This window comes from Cebus imitator, unplaced genomic scaffold (assembly GCF_001604975.1).
Source record: "Cebus imitator isolate Cc_AM_T3 unplaced genomic scaffold, Cebus_imitator-1.0 Scaffold140, whole genome shotgun sequence".
In the NCBI taxonomy this organism is placed as follows: Eukaryota; Metazoa; Chordata; class Mammalia; order Primates; family Cebidae; genus Cebus; species Cebus imitator.
This window is the reverse complement of record NW_016107455.1, coordinates 1,712,351-1,726,126: the sequence shown is the minus strand read 5'-3', so window position 1 is coordinate 1,726,126 and position 13,776 is coordinate 1,712,351. Positions and strand designations below refer to the sequence as shown.

At 40.9% G+C, this 13,776-nt stretch overlaps 1 protein-coding gene across 1 annotated transcript in view; it reads right to left on the bottom strand.

Annotated features, from left to right (window-relative positions):
- EFCAB5 (EF-hand calcium binding domain 5) overlaps nucleotides 1–13,776 on the bottom strand; it is a 117,598-nt gene that overhangs the window by 6,985 nt on the left and 96,837 nt on the right. The window contains exons 14-17 of the mRNA XM_037743275.1: nucleotides 9,760–10,049; nucleotides 8,028–8,197; nucleotides 7,317–7,545; nucleotides 4,721–4,873 (exon numbers count right to left, since the gene is read on the bottom strand). Coding sequence (XP_037599203.1) covers nucleotides 4,721–4,873; nucleotides 7,317–7,545; nucleotides 8,028–8,197; nucleotides 9,760–10,049 — 842 coding nt within the window. The remainder of the gene's footprint in view (nucleotides 1–4,720; nucleotides 4,874–7,316; nucleotides 7,546–8,027; nucleotides 8,198–9,759; nucleotides 10,050–13,776) is intronic.

Here is a 13,776-nt window from a genome sequence, read left to right as displayed (position 1 = left end):
TTTTCTTTTCTCACTCATTCCTTTGGTCATCCCTTCTGGACACATGGTTTTGTGTTGTGTTTTGTTTATTGTGGTAAAATATACATAGCATATTTACCATTTTAACCATTTGTTTAAGTGTACAATTCAGTGGCATTGAATACCTTCATAGTGTTGTGTAACCCAGTCTCATGGCTTTAAATGCCATTTATTCATTAGCCTGAATATCTTCCCAAACACTGGGAGTCTATACCCAACTGCCTATTCAATATCTCCTCTAAGATGTCTAACAAATATTTCAAATTGTAGTTAAAATTTTTTTTTGGCCAGATGTAGTGGCTCACACCTGAAATCCCAACACTTTAGGAGGCTGAGGTGGGAAAACTGCTTGAGTCCAGGAGTTCCAGACCAGCCTGGACAACATAGGAAGACCCCCACCTCTAAAAAAAAAGTTTCAATTTACTAGGCAAAAAATTATCTTTTACTTAACTTTGTATTTATTTCATTGAGAATAATTGAATATTTTTTTACATGTTTATAAACCATTTGCATGACTTTTTTTTCCCCCCAAGTATACTTGCCCTTTGCTTGTTTTTCTTTTGGATTTTTAAAAAAATCTCATTGATTTGTGTAAAATAGTGTTAACCCTTTGCCAGATACGTGACAAATCCCCCAATTTGTCATATGAAATTTAATTTCCTTTATAACTTTGGTGCAAGAAAGGTTTGCATTTCTATCTGGTCAATGTATCAACCTTCCCTTAATTGTTCCAACCTTTGGTGTAAGTAGCAATTCTTCTCCAGACCAGGATTGCAAGTTTTCTCTCAACCTTCATATTCTTAGTTATCCCATGAAAATTAAAATCATTTGTCAAATTTTTAAAAAATCATGCTGAGATTTTTCTTGGAATTTTGTTAAATGTATAAATAATTCTTGGAATAAATTATATCTTTTTTTTTTTTGAGATGTTGCCCAGGCTGGAGTGCAATGGTGCAATCTCGGCTCACCGTAACCTCCACTTCCTGGGTCCAAGCGATTTTCCTCCCTTAGCCTCCTGAGTAGCTGCACCACCACGCCTGGCTAATTTTGTATTTTTAGTAGAGATGTGGGTTTCTTCATATTGGTCAGGCTGGTCTCGAACTCCCAACCTCAGGTGATCTACTCGTCTTGGCCTCCCAAAATGCTGGAATTACAGGTGTGAGCCACTGCGCCTGGCAGAAATTATGTCTTTAAAAAATGATCTTCTTGTGGGGAAAAAATAACAGCTTTCTACTTTATCAAAACAATTTATGTCCCTTGACTTAAATTATAATTTGTTTCATATAGGGCCTAAGGGTGATGGGATGAGGTGGGGAAAATGTTCCAGACAGAGTAACATTTTTGAAATCCCTGAGGTAAAAGAAAATTTGCTTTCTATTATGAATTGTGGAATGTGAAACTTTAATTGTAGTACATTTTTCTCCTCCTGAGAATCTCTCTTCTCCTGAGAGTCCTTCCCTCTCATTCAGGCAGAAAGTCTATCTGTTCACTGCCTTAGAAAAGGAATGTGATGAAGTAGAAAGCAGAAATCACTGGCTAGTCTGATTTTCAAATTTTTCCAAAAGCCTACATTGCCATGACTTAAGATAGCTAACCAGGCACGTGTGTTAGCCACTTGTCTCTCTTGAGACCCTAGGGAAATAAAAGACTGAGAAACTGATTTCTTTGCTGGCTGTCAGCTGGGGGCTGCCCTTAGTGCCCTGGGTCTTTGTACATAGCCTTGTGTATCTCGGGACCTGCAGTGGGATGTCAAATCACCATCTTTCTGACTCTTTTTCCATCCTCCTGTCTCTCACAACCAGGAAGAGTTCTCTGTTTTGTTTTTTTGTTTTTTTGTTTTGAGACAGAATCTTGCTCTGTCATCAGGCTGGAGTGCAATGGTGCGATCTTGGCTCACTGCAACCTCCACCTCCCCGTTCAAGTGATTCTTCTGCCTCAGCCTCCCAAGTAGCTGGGACTACAGGCTGATACCACCACTCCCAGCTAATTTTTGTATTTTTAGTAGAGATGGGGTTTCACCATATTGGCCGGGCTGGTCTCAACCTCCTGACCTCGTGATTCCTCCGCCTCAGCCTCCCAAAGTGCTGGGATTAGAGGTGTGAGCCACTGCATCCGGCCGGGTTTTCTGTTTTTAAGGACTCATGTGATCCAGGGCCCTCCTGGACAATCCAAGATAATCTCCCCATTTCGAATTCCTTGATCTTAATCACACCTGCAAAATCCTTTCTGACATGTAAAGTGACATATTCACAGGTGTCAGGAATTTGGACATGGACATCTTGAGGGGCAAGCATTATTCTACTTGCCACAGTTACCTATTTAATAAATTCGGTACTCCAAAGAAATAGACAGAAGTGCTTTGGGGTGATAAACTAAACTAGCCTGAATTTCATACCTAAGAGAATTTGAACCTGTTTTTCCTCATCTATGGTTACTGTTAACAGAGCAGTAATTTTTTTCCTCTATGACTCTGTACCTTGCAGGAACATGGGCATGAGGTAAGGGGGAGTATCTCAGAATTTATTTTATATTTCATATCAGTCAGGGTATCACAAGGAAACAGATTGCCAGAACTGGATAATTTAAAGGGAGTTTAATAAAAGGATTATTTATGAAGGCAGAGTTTAGAATCCTGACCTAGTAATAAGGAAGAGCTGTTAACACTCTCAGCCTGAAGAGGCTGGAAGATGGGGTGGAGGGGCATGGTGGAGCAATGACCAGAACCTACAAAGGACAGCTGTATGGAGAGGACTGCCTGATGAAAGGTGAAGTGGCCTTTAGGGGAGAAACACAGCCAACTCACAGCAGCCTGGCAGAGAGGGAGGCAGAAGCATCAACACCCCAGCTGCACTCTACTTCTGCCCTCCAGTGTTCTTTTGGGAGCTCTCATTGGACAAACTCGAGCAGAAGCCAAAGGGCCAAAGAGCCCATTTATACTGTTTATTTTTTGAGACATAGAGCAGGCTGGAGAACAGAGAAAAGTGAATCTGGATGGGGCTGCAGAAGGGAAAGAGGAAGGCTTAGGAAGACATGATCATTGAGTGCTTGAAAAGAGCTTAGACAGGCTGTTCTGGTCTCTGTCCCACCACAGTCTCACTGACAACCTGGCTGCTGAGTGGTCCTTCTCTCCCCTCACCTTTGGCAGGATTTTCTTCACCACCATAAGATGGCCCAGGTCAGATGGGATGTGACCCTGGTGGCTTTGTCTGTGGACTCTAGATTCTGAACCTACAGCTGCTGAAGTCATGCTTCTTGCTGACTGCTTTGGGCTATTTTGGCCTTTTCCATGGTGCCCTATGTGTTGTTTGTCTTAAGGGCCTGACCATACTCTTCGGAATCTTCCCTGGAGTCCCATGTGCTTTGAAGGGCCACTGTAGCTGGGCCCCTTCAAACAGGGTGCTCTGCCCCAGTCCTAAGTGCCCTTGAAGGCTCCCATCCCCACCCTCAATAGCAGTGCCAATTACAAGGCATTCTCTGCCTCCATGGCCTGGCCCCCTACCAGAGAGCTCCATGATTCTGCCCTTATGACCAAGGCCTCATCAGATTGACCCAGCCACTGAGGGAGGGATGTAGGGACCTGGTGGGAAGAAAGGAAGGAATCAGCCTGGAGGGAAGTGCAGACATGCTTGCCTTGGGCCAGCCAAGGGACTAGGGGGAACCCAGGTGACACCATCTCCCCAGGTGACCAAGCACCTCCCAGAGTCATTCAGCCTTTCTGAAAGGAAAAACCTTTCTACCCACTCGAATCATACGCAAAATCCTAACACAAAGTATGAAGAAGCAAAGCAAACATTCAGCAAGAATTCATGACATTATAGATAGGAGGACTTAAAAATATTGGTGTCATATAACTGAGTCCTTCCAAAACAGCAGCTCCTTGTCCCTTCCCACTCTACCCATATGATTGTGGTAAGTGTTGCCCATTACTGTAAACGCCCCAGTCCGGCCAGCAGGGACGTATCTCAGGATGAGTCAAAAAGAGTTTTCTGCCTGGGCAGGGTGGCTCAATTCCAGCACTTTGGGAGGCCGAGGCGAGCAGATCACCTGAGGTTGGGAGTTTGAGAACAGCCTGACCAATATGGAGAAACCCCTTCTCTACTAAAAATACAAGATTATCCAGGCATAGTGGCTCATGTCTGTAATCTCAGCTACTCGAGAGGTTGAGGCAGGAGAATCGCTTGAACCCAGGGGGCAGAAGTTGCAGTGAACCAAGATCGTGCCATTGCACTCCAGCCTGGGCAACAAGAGTGAGACTCCATCTAAAAACAGAAAAAAAAAAAGGAATTTTCTCTCTTGGGTTTTCCAAATTGGAACTTTTTACTGGATGCTTTCAGTAAGCATCGGACTTGCCCTGCGGAAAAAGCCCATCTTCAGCTGGAAGAACAAAGCCAATGTACAGAGGGAAACAAACATGAGAAGTGGAGAGATGAACACAGAGAGCCCTTCAAATCCCTGTGACCATCCTGAAAGACAGCTTGACTCCTGCCCTGTCTTCATTTTGGTCACATGAGTCAGTTAATTCTCCCTTTGGCCTAAGGCAATTTGAGATGGATTCTTGTCACTCACAACCAAGGGTCTTGTGTTGGGAAATCTGTCTTCAGTTAGACTAATAGCTGATTAATACGGTTCAAATATTAGCAAGAAATAATGTCTAGACACTCGGCTACCTTGGAGAGATCTATCACTACTGAGCCTGGCCTACCTGAGCTGGCCTAGGCTCTACAAAGTATGTAGTGATGGAGGTGATGCTGGATGTGACGTCATAGAGCCAGCCAATGCCAGTGATCACAATATGCAGAATGTGCTCGCGGCTGTGGACGTAGTGATAGGCAGTGCTAAAGACATTGGCAACACCCTGTAGAGACAGAATATTCAAGTAGCCTTTTCTTTTTAAAATAGCAAAATAATTAGTAAGACAGTAATTGGATTACTTTTACCAGTAATGTAATTACTTCATGATAATCTACTTCCTACAAATTGTTCAGCAGTCCTCAAAGGGCAGTGTTCCAGATTCTACTATAAAAAAAGGATCTGGCATTTCTCCCCATGCTCTCTCTCCCCAACTCCCCACCCCCCGCAGTCCCTCCCCAATTTCCCCCCGACAGACCCCAGTGTGTGATGCTCCCCTCCCTGTGAGAAATGCCAGATATAGGTGATGGGGAGGAAGGCAGCAAATCACATTGCCATGTGTGTACCTATGCAACAATCTTGCATGTTCTTCACATGTACCCCAAAACGTAAAATGCAATAAAAAAATAAAAAAATAAAGTAAAAATAATTAAGAATACACACAAATAGAGAGTTATAAAGTTTTCACTCTTATTTATAACAGGAAGAAAATTGGAAACAAAATGTAAGGTTAATAATGGGGGTTGCTTAGTTAATAGAATGGAATACTTTGCCACCATTTATTTACATATAATGAGGTTTACAATATACTGTAATTTAAAATTAAAAAGTAGTTGCAAAATAATGTGATGTTTATGTGATTCATTAACATGATGTGTATGTGGATAAATATAGGAAAGGGTCTAAAATAAATATCTTAAAATGAAAAAAAAAAAAAGGATCATCAAGAAATCAAAGGTATAGGTCAGGTGTGGTGGCTCACACCTGTAATCCCAATGCTTTGGGAGGCCTAGGTAGGGTGGATCACTTGAGGTCAGGAGCTCGAGACCAGCCTGGCCAAGATGGTGAAACTCTGTCTCTACTAAAAATTTAAATATTAGCTGGGCACGGTGGTGTGTACCTGCAATCCCAGCTACTTGGGAGGCTGAGGCATGAGTATTACTTGAACTCAGGAGATGGAGATAGCAGTGAGCTGAGATTGCACCACTGCACTCCAGCCTGGGCAATAGAGCAAGTCTCAAAAAAAAAAAAAAAATAGTCAAAGGGGTAAAGAGAAGAGAGATCCACATAAGTTTTTATGCTTTTGATAATCATCCAGTGAAATCTGTGATATGTGCTATTAGAGAATAGTATCAAAGGAACAAGATAAACTTTGAAATGAGAAAAAAAAAATGTTGAAAAGCCAAGAACGAATGCCAGCCCTGGGCAGATGGGTAGGAGCTGCCCTGATCTGATGCCGGTGTTAATGCCTGCATCTGTGCAGGGATGGCCACTATCATCAGGTCAGAAATATAGGGCATGTTTGGTTCCAAGACCCACAATGTGCTAGATTACATACTCCTCTTATAGGCATAAGGAGACCCTGTTCCACAGAGAAGGGATGGGAAATCCTTAGAACCCATACATGGGCTTGTTATCAAGAAACTCTAGGAACCACAGACTCTTCAAAATTACATGACTTTTATATTAGGACTCAAGGCATCTAAGGGTAACCCAGGAGTCTTTAACTCTAAGGGCTAGAGTACCAATGTGTAATTCATTTTGAAACGCTCACTAACAAGACTATATATACTTCACCTACTGATAATTCCATACTCCTCCATTTTAATATCTTCACATCATTCTTGTGTCAGATGAGAATGAATTTTATTATTAAAAATATGTCCAGAGAAAGAGATTCTACCACTTTCCTCAGTTATCCACCCAATAAATGGGAAGAGAAAGTGGAAAATAATAGTAAAAAAAACATAAAGAACCAGAGGCTTACAGGGCAACAAATGATGAGGGCATAGCAAGTTCAAGTTCCTAACTTGCTGCTCTACTCCACAGTTCATTGCCTCTATAAAGGCTTTTCATTTTCCTTTATTGCAAGTTCTATCTACAGATTAAGTAAAAATGCTTGTAGAAATGGTCTAGCTATTTCATGATCTTAAAAGTGCTATCATTTTGTGATTGAATTTAAAAACATGAATACTTAAGAAACATTTAGGCCTTTTTCTTTATTTTTCATCCTCAAAATTATAACACTGAAATTAAGACCTATGGGGATGCATATCAGTTAGTATAATTTGTGGAAAGTACAAAGAATTTCTAGATAGATACCACTATTAGGAAACACAAGTATGTCCCTTCTAAAAGTTCATTCCCACTTTGTGGGTCTTAGTGGTCTAATGGTTGGATTTCTGTTCTGTAGCATAAAATTCTATTTCTGTGATTAATGCTATGGGACACATGAGGCTGAGGCATGGGTATACAACTGAGGCTAAGAGTCCTTCCATAAATAATGGGGAACGTCTCAAAAGACTGAAACATACATGCAGGAAACAGGAGCAAGTATGATGATGTTGTCTGTATACACAGCTTTACTGTCATAGGATTTCAGGTTTCACTCTTTAAAAAGTATAGGAGAGGCCATCCTACCATTGCTCTTGAAAACTTCTATGACTTACCTGATAGAATCTAATCTCATGAGGTAGAAAGATGTTTATTTCATGGGGATCTCTAAGAGTGTCAACAGCCAAGACTCCAAAGATCCTCATATATGCATCTTGAAGTGGAAGAGCCAGGAATGACCCATTATAATCATTCTTATTACGGGAATGGTTCCAGAAGAAGATGTTCCCATGGTACTGAACTTGGGGAACGTGGATTGGCTTTCCTTCATCCACTACTGTAAAGCTGAGGAAAAAAAGTATGAGGATGGAAGAAAGGCACAGGGAGAGATTTAGATCAAACCATGGAGGAAACTAGATCGATTTTCCATTCACAATCTGTGGCTTTTTATCACAGAACAGTGGACTTAGATAAGATGACCAGTTTGAAGGTCTGACTTAAAGATTTTTAAAAAACAAGCTTAGATGTGAACATAGGAAACAACTATAAACAGCACTCAGTAGACGATAACTTATGGAACAGGCAGAAATAATTGAGCTGATATTGTGAAGTAGAGTCCCTGTAGGGCGAATCATTGCCAAAGAGACAGCTCTAGAAATAATCAAGTGAAGTTATCCAGGACTGGAAGCCAGTGGTTCCTACTCCAGAAGCACTGGTGATTTGAGGCATTTCCCTTTGAGCAGCTAGCTGGGATCTTGATGCCAGTTTACTCAGAAAAGGAATTTTTTCTTACAAGGGTAAAACCAATCTCATTAAGAAGTTCTTACCTGATTCCTTTCATGTCCCTGTAGAGCACTTTGTTCAGTACAAATGGAGCATCATCTAAAGTGCAAGCCACATTCCTCAATAGAACATTCCCTTTCTCAGGCAGTAGCACGTTTTCTTCTAAGAGGGAAATGTGAGCACTGATCTTCTTATTTCCATGGGCTTCAGCATCCTATGGCAAAACATTTCTGACCATATGTTTGCCAACAACTAAAGAACTCCCCTAATCATGCTTTCTCTCACTAGTTAATTTATGCATCTGGCCCCAGTAATTTCTTTTTTTTGAATAAAGAATGCTAATATTACTATTCATGGACAGTGGGGAAAAGGTTGATACCACAGCTGTCCCCTAAATCTGAGTTTTAGTGAGTATAATGGATTTCCTCTATGCCAACTGGACTAGTTTACTGGAAAAGAAAAATAAAACCAAAAAACTTTCAAGTTTACTCAAATTTAGAGGTTTAAAACTTGGATTCCTTTGACCTATAGTCAAATTGTCTGCATTTCTATTAAAAGTGTTAATTTTAAAGAGATGGACCAAGAAGATGTCTTCACTTCACTAATATTTCTTGACCATCTACTGTGATGTGAATGTGGAAAAAAAATGCTCTCAAGGAACTCTTAACACACTTTGTATATTTGATCTATGTAGTTTCAGGAAGGATTTTTGGGGGCCCAAGATTACAGACTTTCTGCAACTAATATTTCTGCAACTACGAATTCTTTGTACCTAAAATTATTATTATGTTATTAACAATATTATGTGTCATCACATATATTAAACATATCCATAAATTGGGGACATGTGAGACACTGACATTTTTTCTCATCTTTCTATATATTTGGGTTTGCTTTCCATGCCCTTTTCTTTCGCCTTTATTTCTTCTTTCCACATAGAAGACCTATGGAATCATTAACAAATATGTAGTGAGATTTCTCTTAGGGTACCACAGATCTCTGAAGTAAGTTAGAACAATGCTTCTTTTTCTTAAGTGGTCTTTTGGTCCTGGTGCCCCGTTTCCAACGACACTGGAAAATACAGCCACTCAGGAGATGATTCCATTGAGCAAGTGTCGTTATTTAGCTGAGATGACTGTCACAGGTTCTCTGGATCAGTGGAGTCTATGATACATGTAGAACACAGCTGTGCTGTTTCTGCCTATGAACAGCAGCAACCTGGGAGTCTCTGAGGAAGTGGCAAGGCTACAGGTAGTGGCCTCTCAGGGCCATGTGTTCTAAGTGGCACGATTCTGCAATAGTCTCAGCTTGCTTCTAGGCAATGCTGTGAAATATTGTGTCATATCAGACTCTATAATGAGTCTATGATTTAAATAGTTCCTTTTAAAACTGACTCCCAAAATACCATGCAAGGGAAATGGAGCTTGAACTGCTTGTACATCTCCTTACTGATATTTTTCATAATCTGTCTATTGTCCATTCTAGGCTTATTTGACTCTCCCCAGAAATGAAATTAGAAATCCCAAGACTTCTTTTCTGCATCTGTCTTTTCTACCTTTCTTCTCTGCTTCTATCTTGGCAACCAGCAGTCACTCCAGTTCCATCTCTCCTAGGCACTGGGTCATTTGTAATGTGCTGGAATGAATAAAACATCTATAGCAGCACCCAGTGATTTTTCAAGAGAATTCAGGTTCAGGATGCTCCTCTTTTGCAACCACTGAACATCGCCTACTTTGAGGAAATGTTTTCTCTTACATATCACTTTAGAAGACATACCTGGGTGAGGGCCTTAAAGGTCTCACTATACACTGGCTCCAAGGACACCCCACTTGTCTCTGCAGCATGTTGGATTTTGTGCAGCCACTTCCGCCTGGCACAATTCCTCAGATTCTCAATGTGGCTCCTCTCTAAAGTATTCATCAGAAATTCCACAATGCTTTCCAGAACTTGGTCTTCATTGCCCCTGAGTTCAGATACAATCAATTCTATGTAATTCTGAAATTGTTTTGAAGACAACCTCACTTCGTGACCAGGAGGTGGTTTTGGAAATTGGATGTGCAGTTTAGCTAAAAGACACAAACACAAAACCAAGAACTAACCAAAACTTCACTTATCGGTGGGGGAAATTTTCATTCTCCTCTTATGATGAACTGAAGCCCTTGATAATTGCTCTCCTGGAAAACCAAGTATATCAAAGGCATCTCTCAGCCCAGTGGAATATTTTACAGTGAATTTCTATGCTGAACTCAATATGACTCCTGTGTCAACTTCTTTTTGTTTTGTTTTAATTTTACCACCTAGCCCGGTGAAACCTCAAGATCTGATTTGACTCCTTCCCTACCTTTTGCCTTTCATATCCAATAAGCCATTAAATTCTATCCTGTTACTCTTTGGCCACTCTTCTCCTTTCATACTTTCCTAACCCCAAAGCCAGCTTTTATCACTTTGTAATTGACTTAACAATAGTAAATGCTCAATACATGTTTGTAAAATTAAATTAAAACACAACTTACATTATGCACTTCCTGGTTCAGAGTCCTACCATATTTGGATACAGTCTATTTCCAATCACATCTGCCCCTAATACCATCTAGGAATTATTTGCTGCAGTGTTCCCATTCTACTCATGGTCCCTGACCATGTCTTGCACGCTTCTGTATTCACAACTCTCTTTTATTTTTTTAGTTGTATAATCATGAACCTACTACCAAACTTGAACATTACCAGTAAGATATATTCTTCTATGATCTGCCCTATTCCATTCACTGCCTCTCATACCTCTCATTGATACCCTGAATTTGGCTTTATCTTTACCTTCCTTTTAATTTTCCCAATGTTATTATAGTTACATAACAATGTATGTGTTCTACACACACATGCACACACACTTCTAAACAATATGTAGTTTGGTTTTGCATGCTTTTCTTTTGTTTTTTGTTTTTGAGATGGAGTCTCACTTTGTCACCAGGCTGGAGTGTAGTGGCACAATCTTGGCTCACTGCAACATCCGCCTGCCAGATTCAAGCGATTCTCCTGCCTCAGCCTCCTGAGTAGCTGAGATTACAGGTGTGCACCACCATACTTGGATAATTTTTACATTTTTAGTAGAGATGGCGTTTCATCATGTTGGCCACACTGGTCTTGAACTCCTGACCTCAGATAATCTACACACTTCAACGTCCCAAAGTGCTGAGATTACTGGTGTAGCCACTGCGCCCAGCAAGTTCTGCACGTTTATAAACTTTAGAAAAAGATTATCAAACTATGTGTAGTTTTCTGTGACGTGCTTTTTTATTCAACATTATCCTACATATCTTCCATGTTGTTTATATCTTTCCAACATATCTTTCCATGTTGTTACTGTAGCAATGGATTCATTCATTTTCACCAGGGTATGTTACTATGTGAGTATATCATTACTGATTTATTCTCCTGTCAGTGGGTGTTTAGGTTATTCCCAATACTTTGCTCATATGAACAGTGGTATAAGCGTTTTGTAAATGTCTGCTGGTGCAAATGTGCAAGATTCTTGGACAGTTGTTAAAAATTAATATGTCACAGGGTATGTACCCTTCCCCTTTAAAGTATAGTTCAAAGTTCCTCCTCCCTCAAGAAGGCTTCTGTTGTTATTTCTCCTTCTCTTGAAAGACAATAGCATCTATTCGACACCATTTATTTGGCAATTAACAAATACTAGCTGGCACTTGCAGACATCATATCATGCATGAGCTTCTCATTTCTGTAGTTGAACATTTATTAATTTTTTGCTCCTTAGCATCCACTCACCTTTCTCTTAGTAATTGTATCTCTAATTTTGCTTTGGAGAAGCCACTTCATTCCCATCTCTGGTCATGTGTTTGAGTGGGGTTCCACTCATAGTTCTAGAGATGGAACACGTGCCTCAGGCTTAAGACAGTCACAACATTCTAATCCTTTAGCAAGGGTGGTTGATTTAGTACAAACTAATGCCAGACTGTCTGATTGAATGACTAGGAAGAAGACACTTTCTTTTTTATTTCCACTGGACCTGAATGAAACTGTAAGCATGTGAAACTGGACCTGGCTACCATAAGGGTAGAGGTTGTATGATAGTGCAGCGAAAACAGAAGAGAGCAAGAGAAAGAGAAAAAACCAGACAGCTTCCCTAATGCCATCATTTAGACTCCCAAATCTAATTATGTTCTAAACTAGTACTGGACTTTTTCATCGTATAAACCAATAAATTCCTCTTATGTGTAATCACTTTAGGTTGGGTTCTCTATTACTTGAGCCAAAAGGATCTTAACTAGTACAATCCTCAATTAGTTTAAAAGTGCCTTGTGGGTTCTTCCATTTCTTCTTCTTTTTTCCCTTTCATTCTTTTGTCTCCTTGAACAATTTGATTCTAAAGCCATTAGGTGGGGCAGAGCAAGATAAGCATCTGTTCCTGGTAGGGTGAAGCCAATGTGGCACCGAGCAGGGTATCAGAGTCCAAATTTGTGCAGGGTTAGCTGGGCATGGGTTGTCTGAGCGTGAGCAGGGTGAGGAGGGTATCTATGTGGTAGGTCAACCTTCAGTCTATTTGGATAAAGAGGATGGCCTTACAGAGAGGTGGTTTAGCTTGAGTGTCAGATTCTAAGCAGGACGAACAGGATGTCCTTATGAGATGGATGCCCAACATGGGTGTTTAATCTTGAGCAGGGTGGGGAGGGCATCCAAATTGAGGGGTAGCCTGGCCTGGGAAGTCAGAACCTAAACAGGATGAGGAGGATGTCTATGTGGAAGGGCCATCCAGCATAGGGAAACAGAGCCAAGCAAGGTGAGGAGGACTTCAGGTTGGGGGTCAGTTCAGCATAAGGAGTCAGGGCCTGAGTGGATTAACGAGGGCATCCACATGAAAATGTGCCTTGGCATGGAGCATCAGAGCCTAAGGCGTATGTAAAGGGCATCCACTTGGAGGGGTGATCTGTTGTGGGATGTCAGAACCTAAGCAGAGTAAGAAGCATAGCCATATGGGAAGGGCAGATTAGTGCCAGATGCTAGAACTTAAATGTAGTAAGAAGGAAATCACTGTGGAAGAGAGGACAGCAATAGTGATGGAAGATTAGTTCCATGTAGAGCGAATGGACTGATTGGGGGATTGATCAAATAAATAAATCACATTAGGGTAACACAAGTCAGAGAAAAAGGAACTACAAAAGGGAATGGGAAAAAACTAGAATGAACCCTGTTGTGTTGCATTGGACTTGAAATTACTAGTATGAACGCATGGTTTTCAATATTAGTAGACAGAAAGGTATGTACAGATACAAATGTGTACACACATGTACCCACACAGGCATGCATGAGTGCACACACAAACACACACACAGTTTCTACACCTGTCCACTGAGAAATCTGAGAGAAGAGACTTATGAGCAATGAGCACATGTAGAACCCAGATGCTGGCTTTGGGAAATGGATGATTTCAGGGTGAAAGCAGGGAAAATATAAGATCAACCTGGAAGATCTCATTGTGCCAGAAAGCAAAGACATGCTCAAAGAATGAGGTATACATGTTAAAAGGATGCAGAAAATTGGCAGTTTTTTAAATAAAGTTAAACATATATAGACCCTGTGGCCTAGAAATTACACTTCTAAGTATTTATCAATAAGAAGTAAAAACGCCGGGTGCGGTGGCTCGAGCCTGTAATCCCAGCACTTTGGGAGGCCGAGGCGGGTGGATCATGAGGTCAAGGGATCGAGACCATCCTGGTCAACACGGTGAAACCCTGTCTCTACTAAAAATACAAAAAATTAGCTGGGCATGGTGGC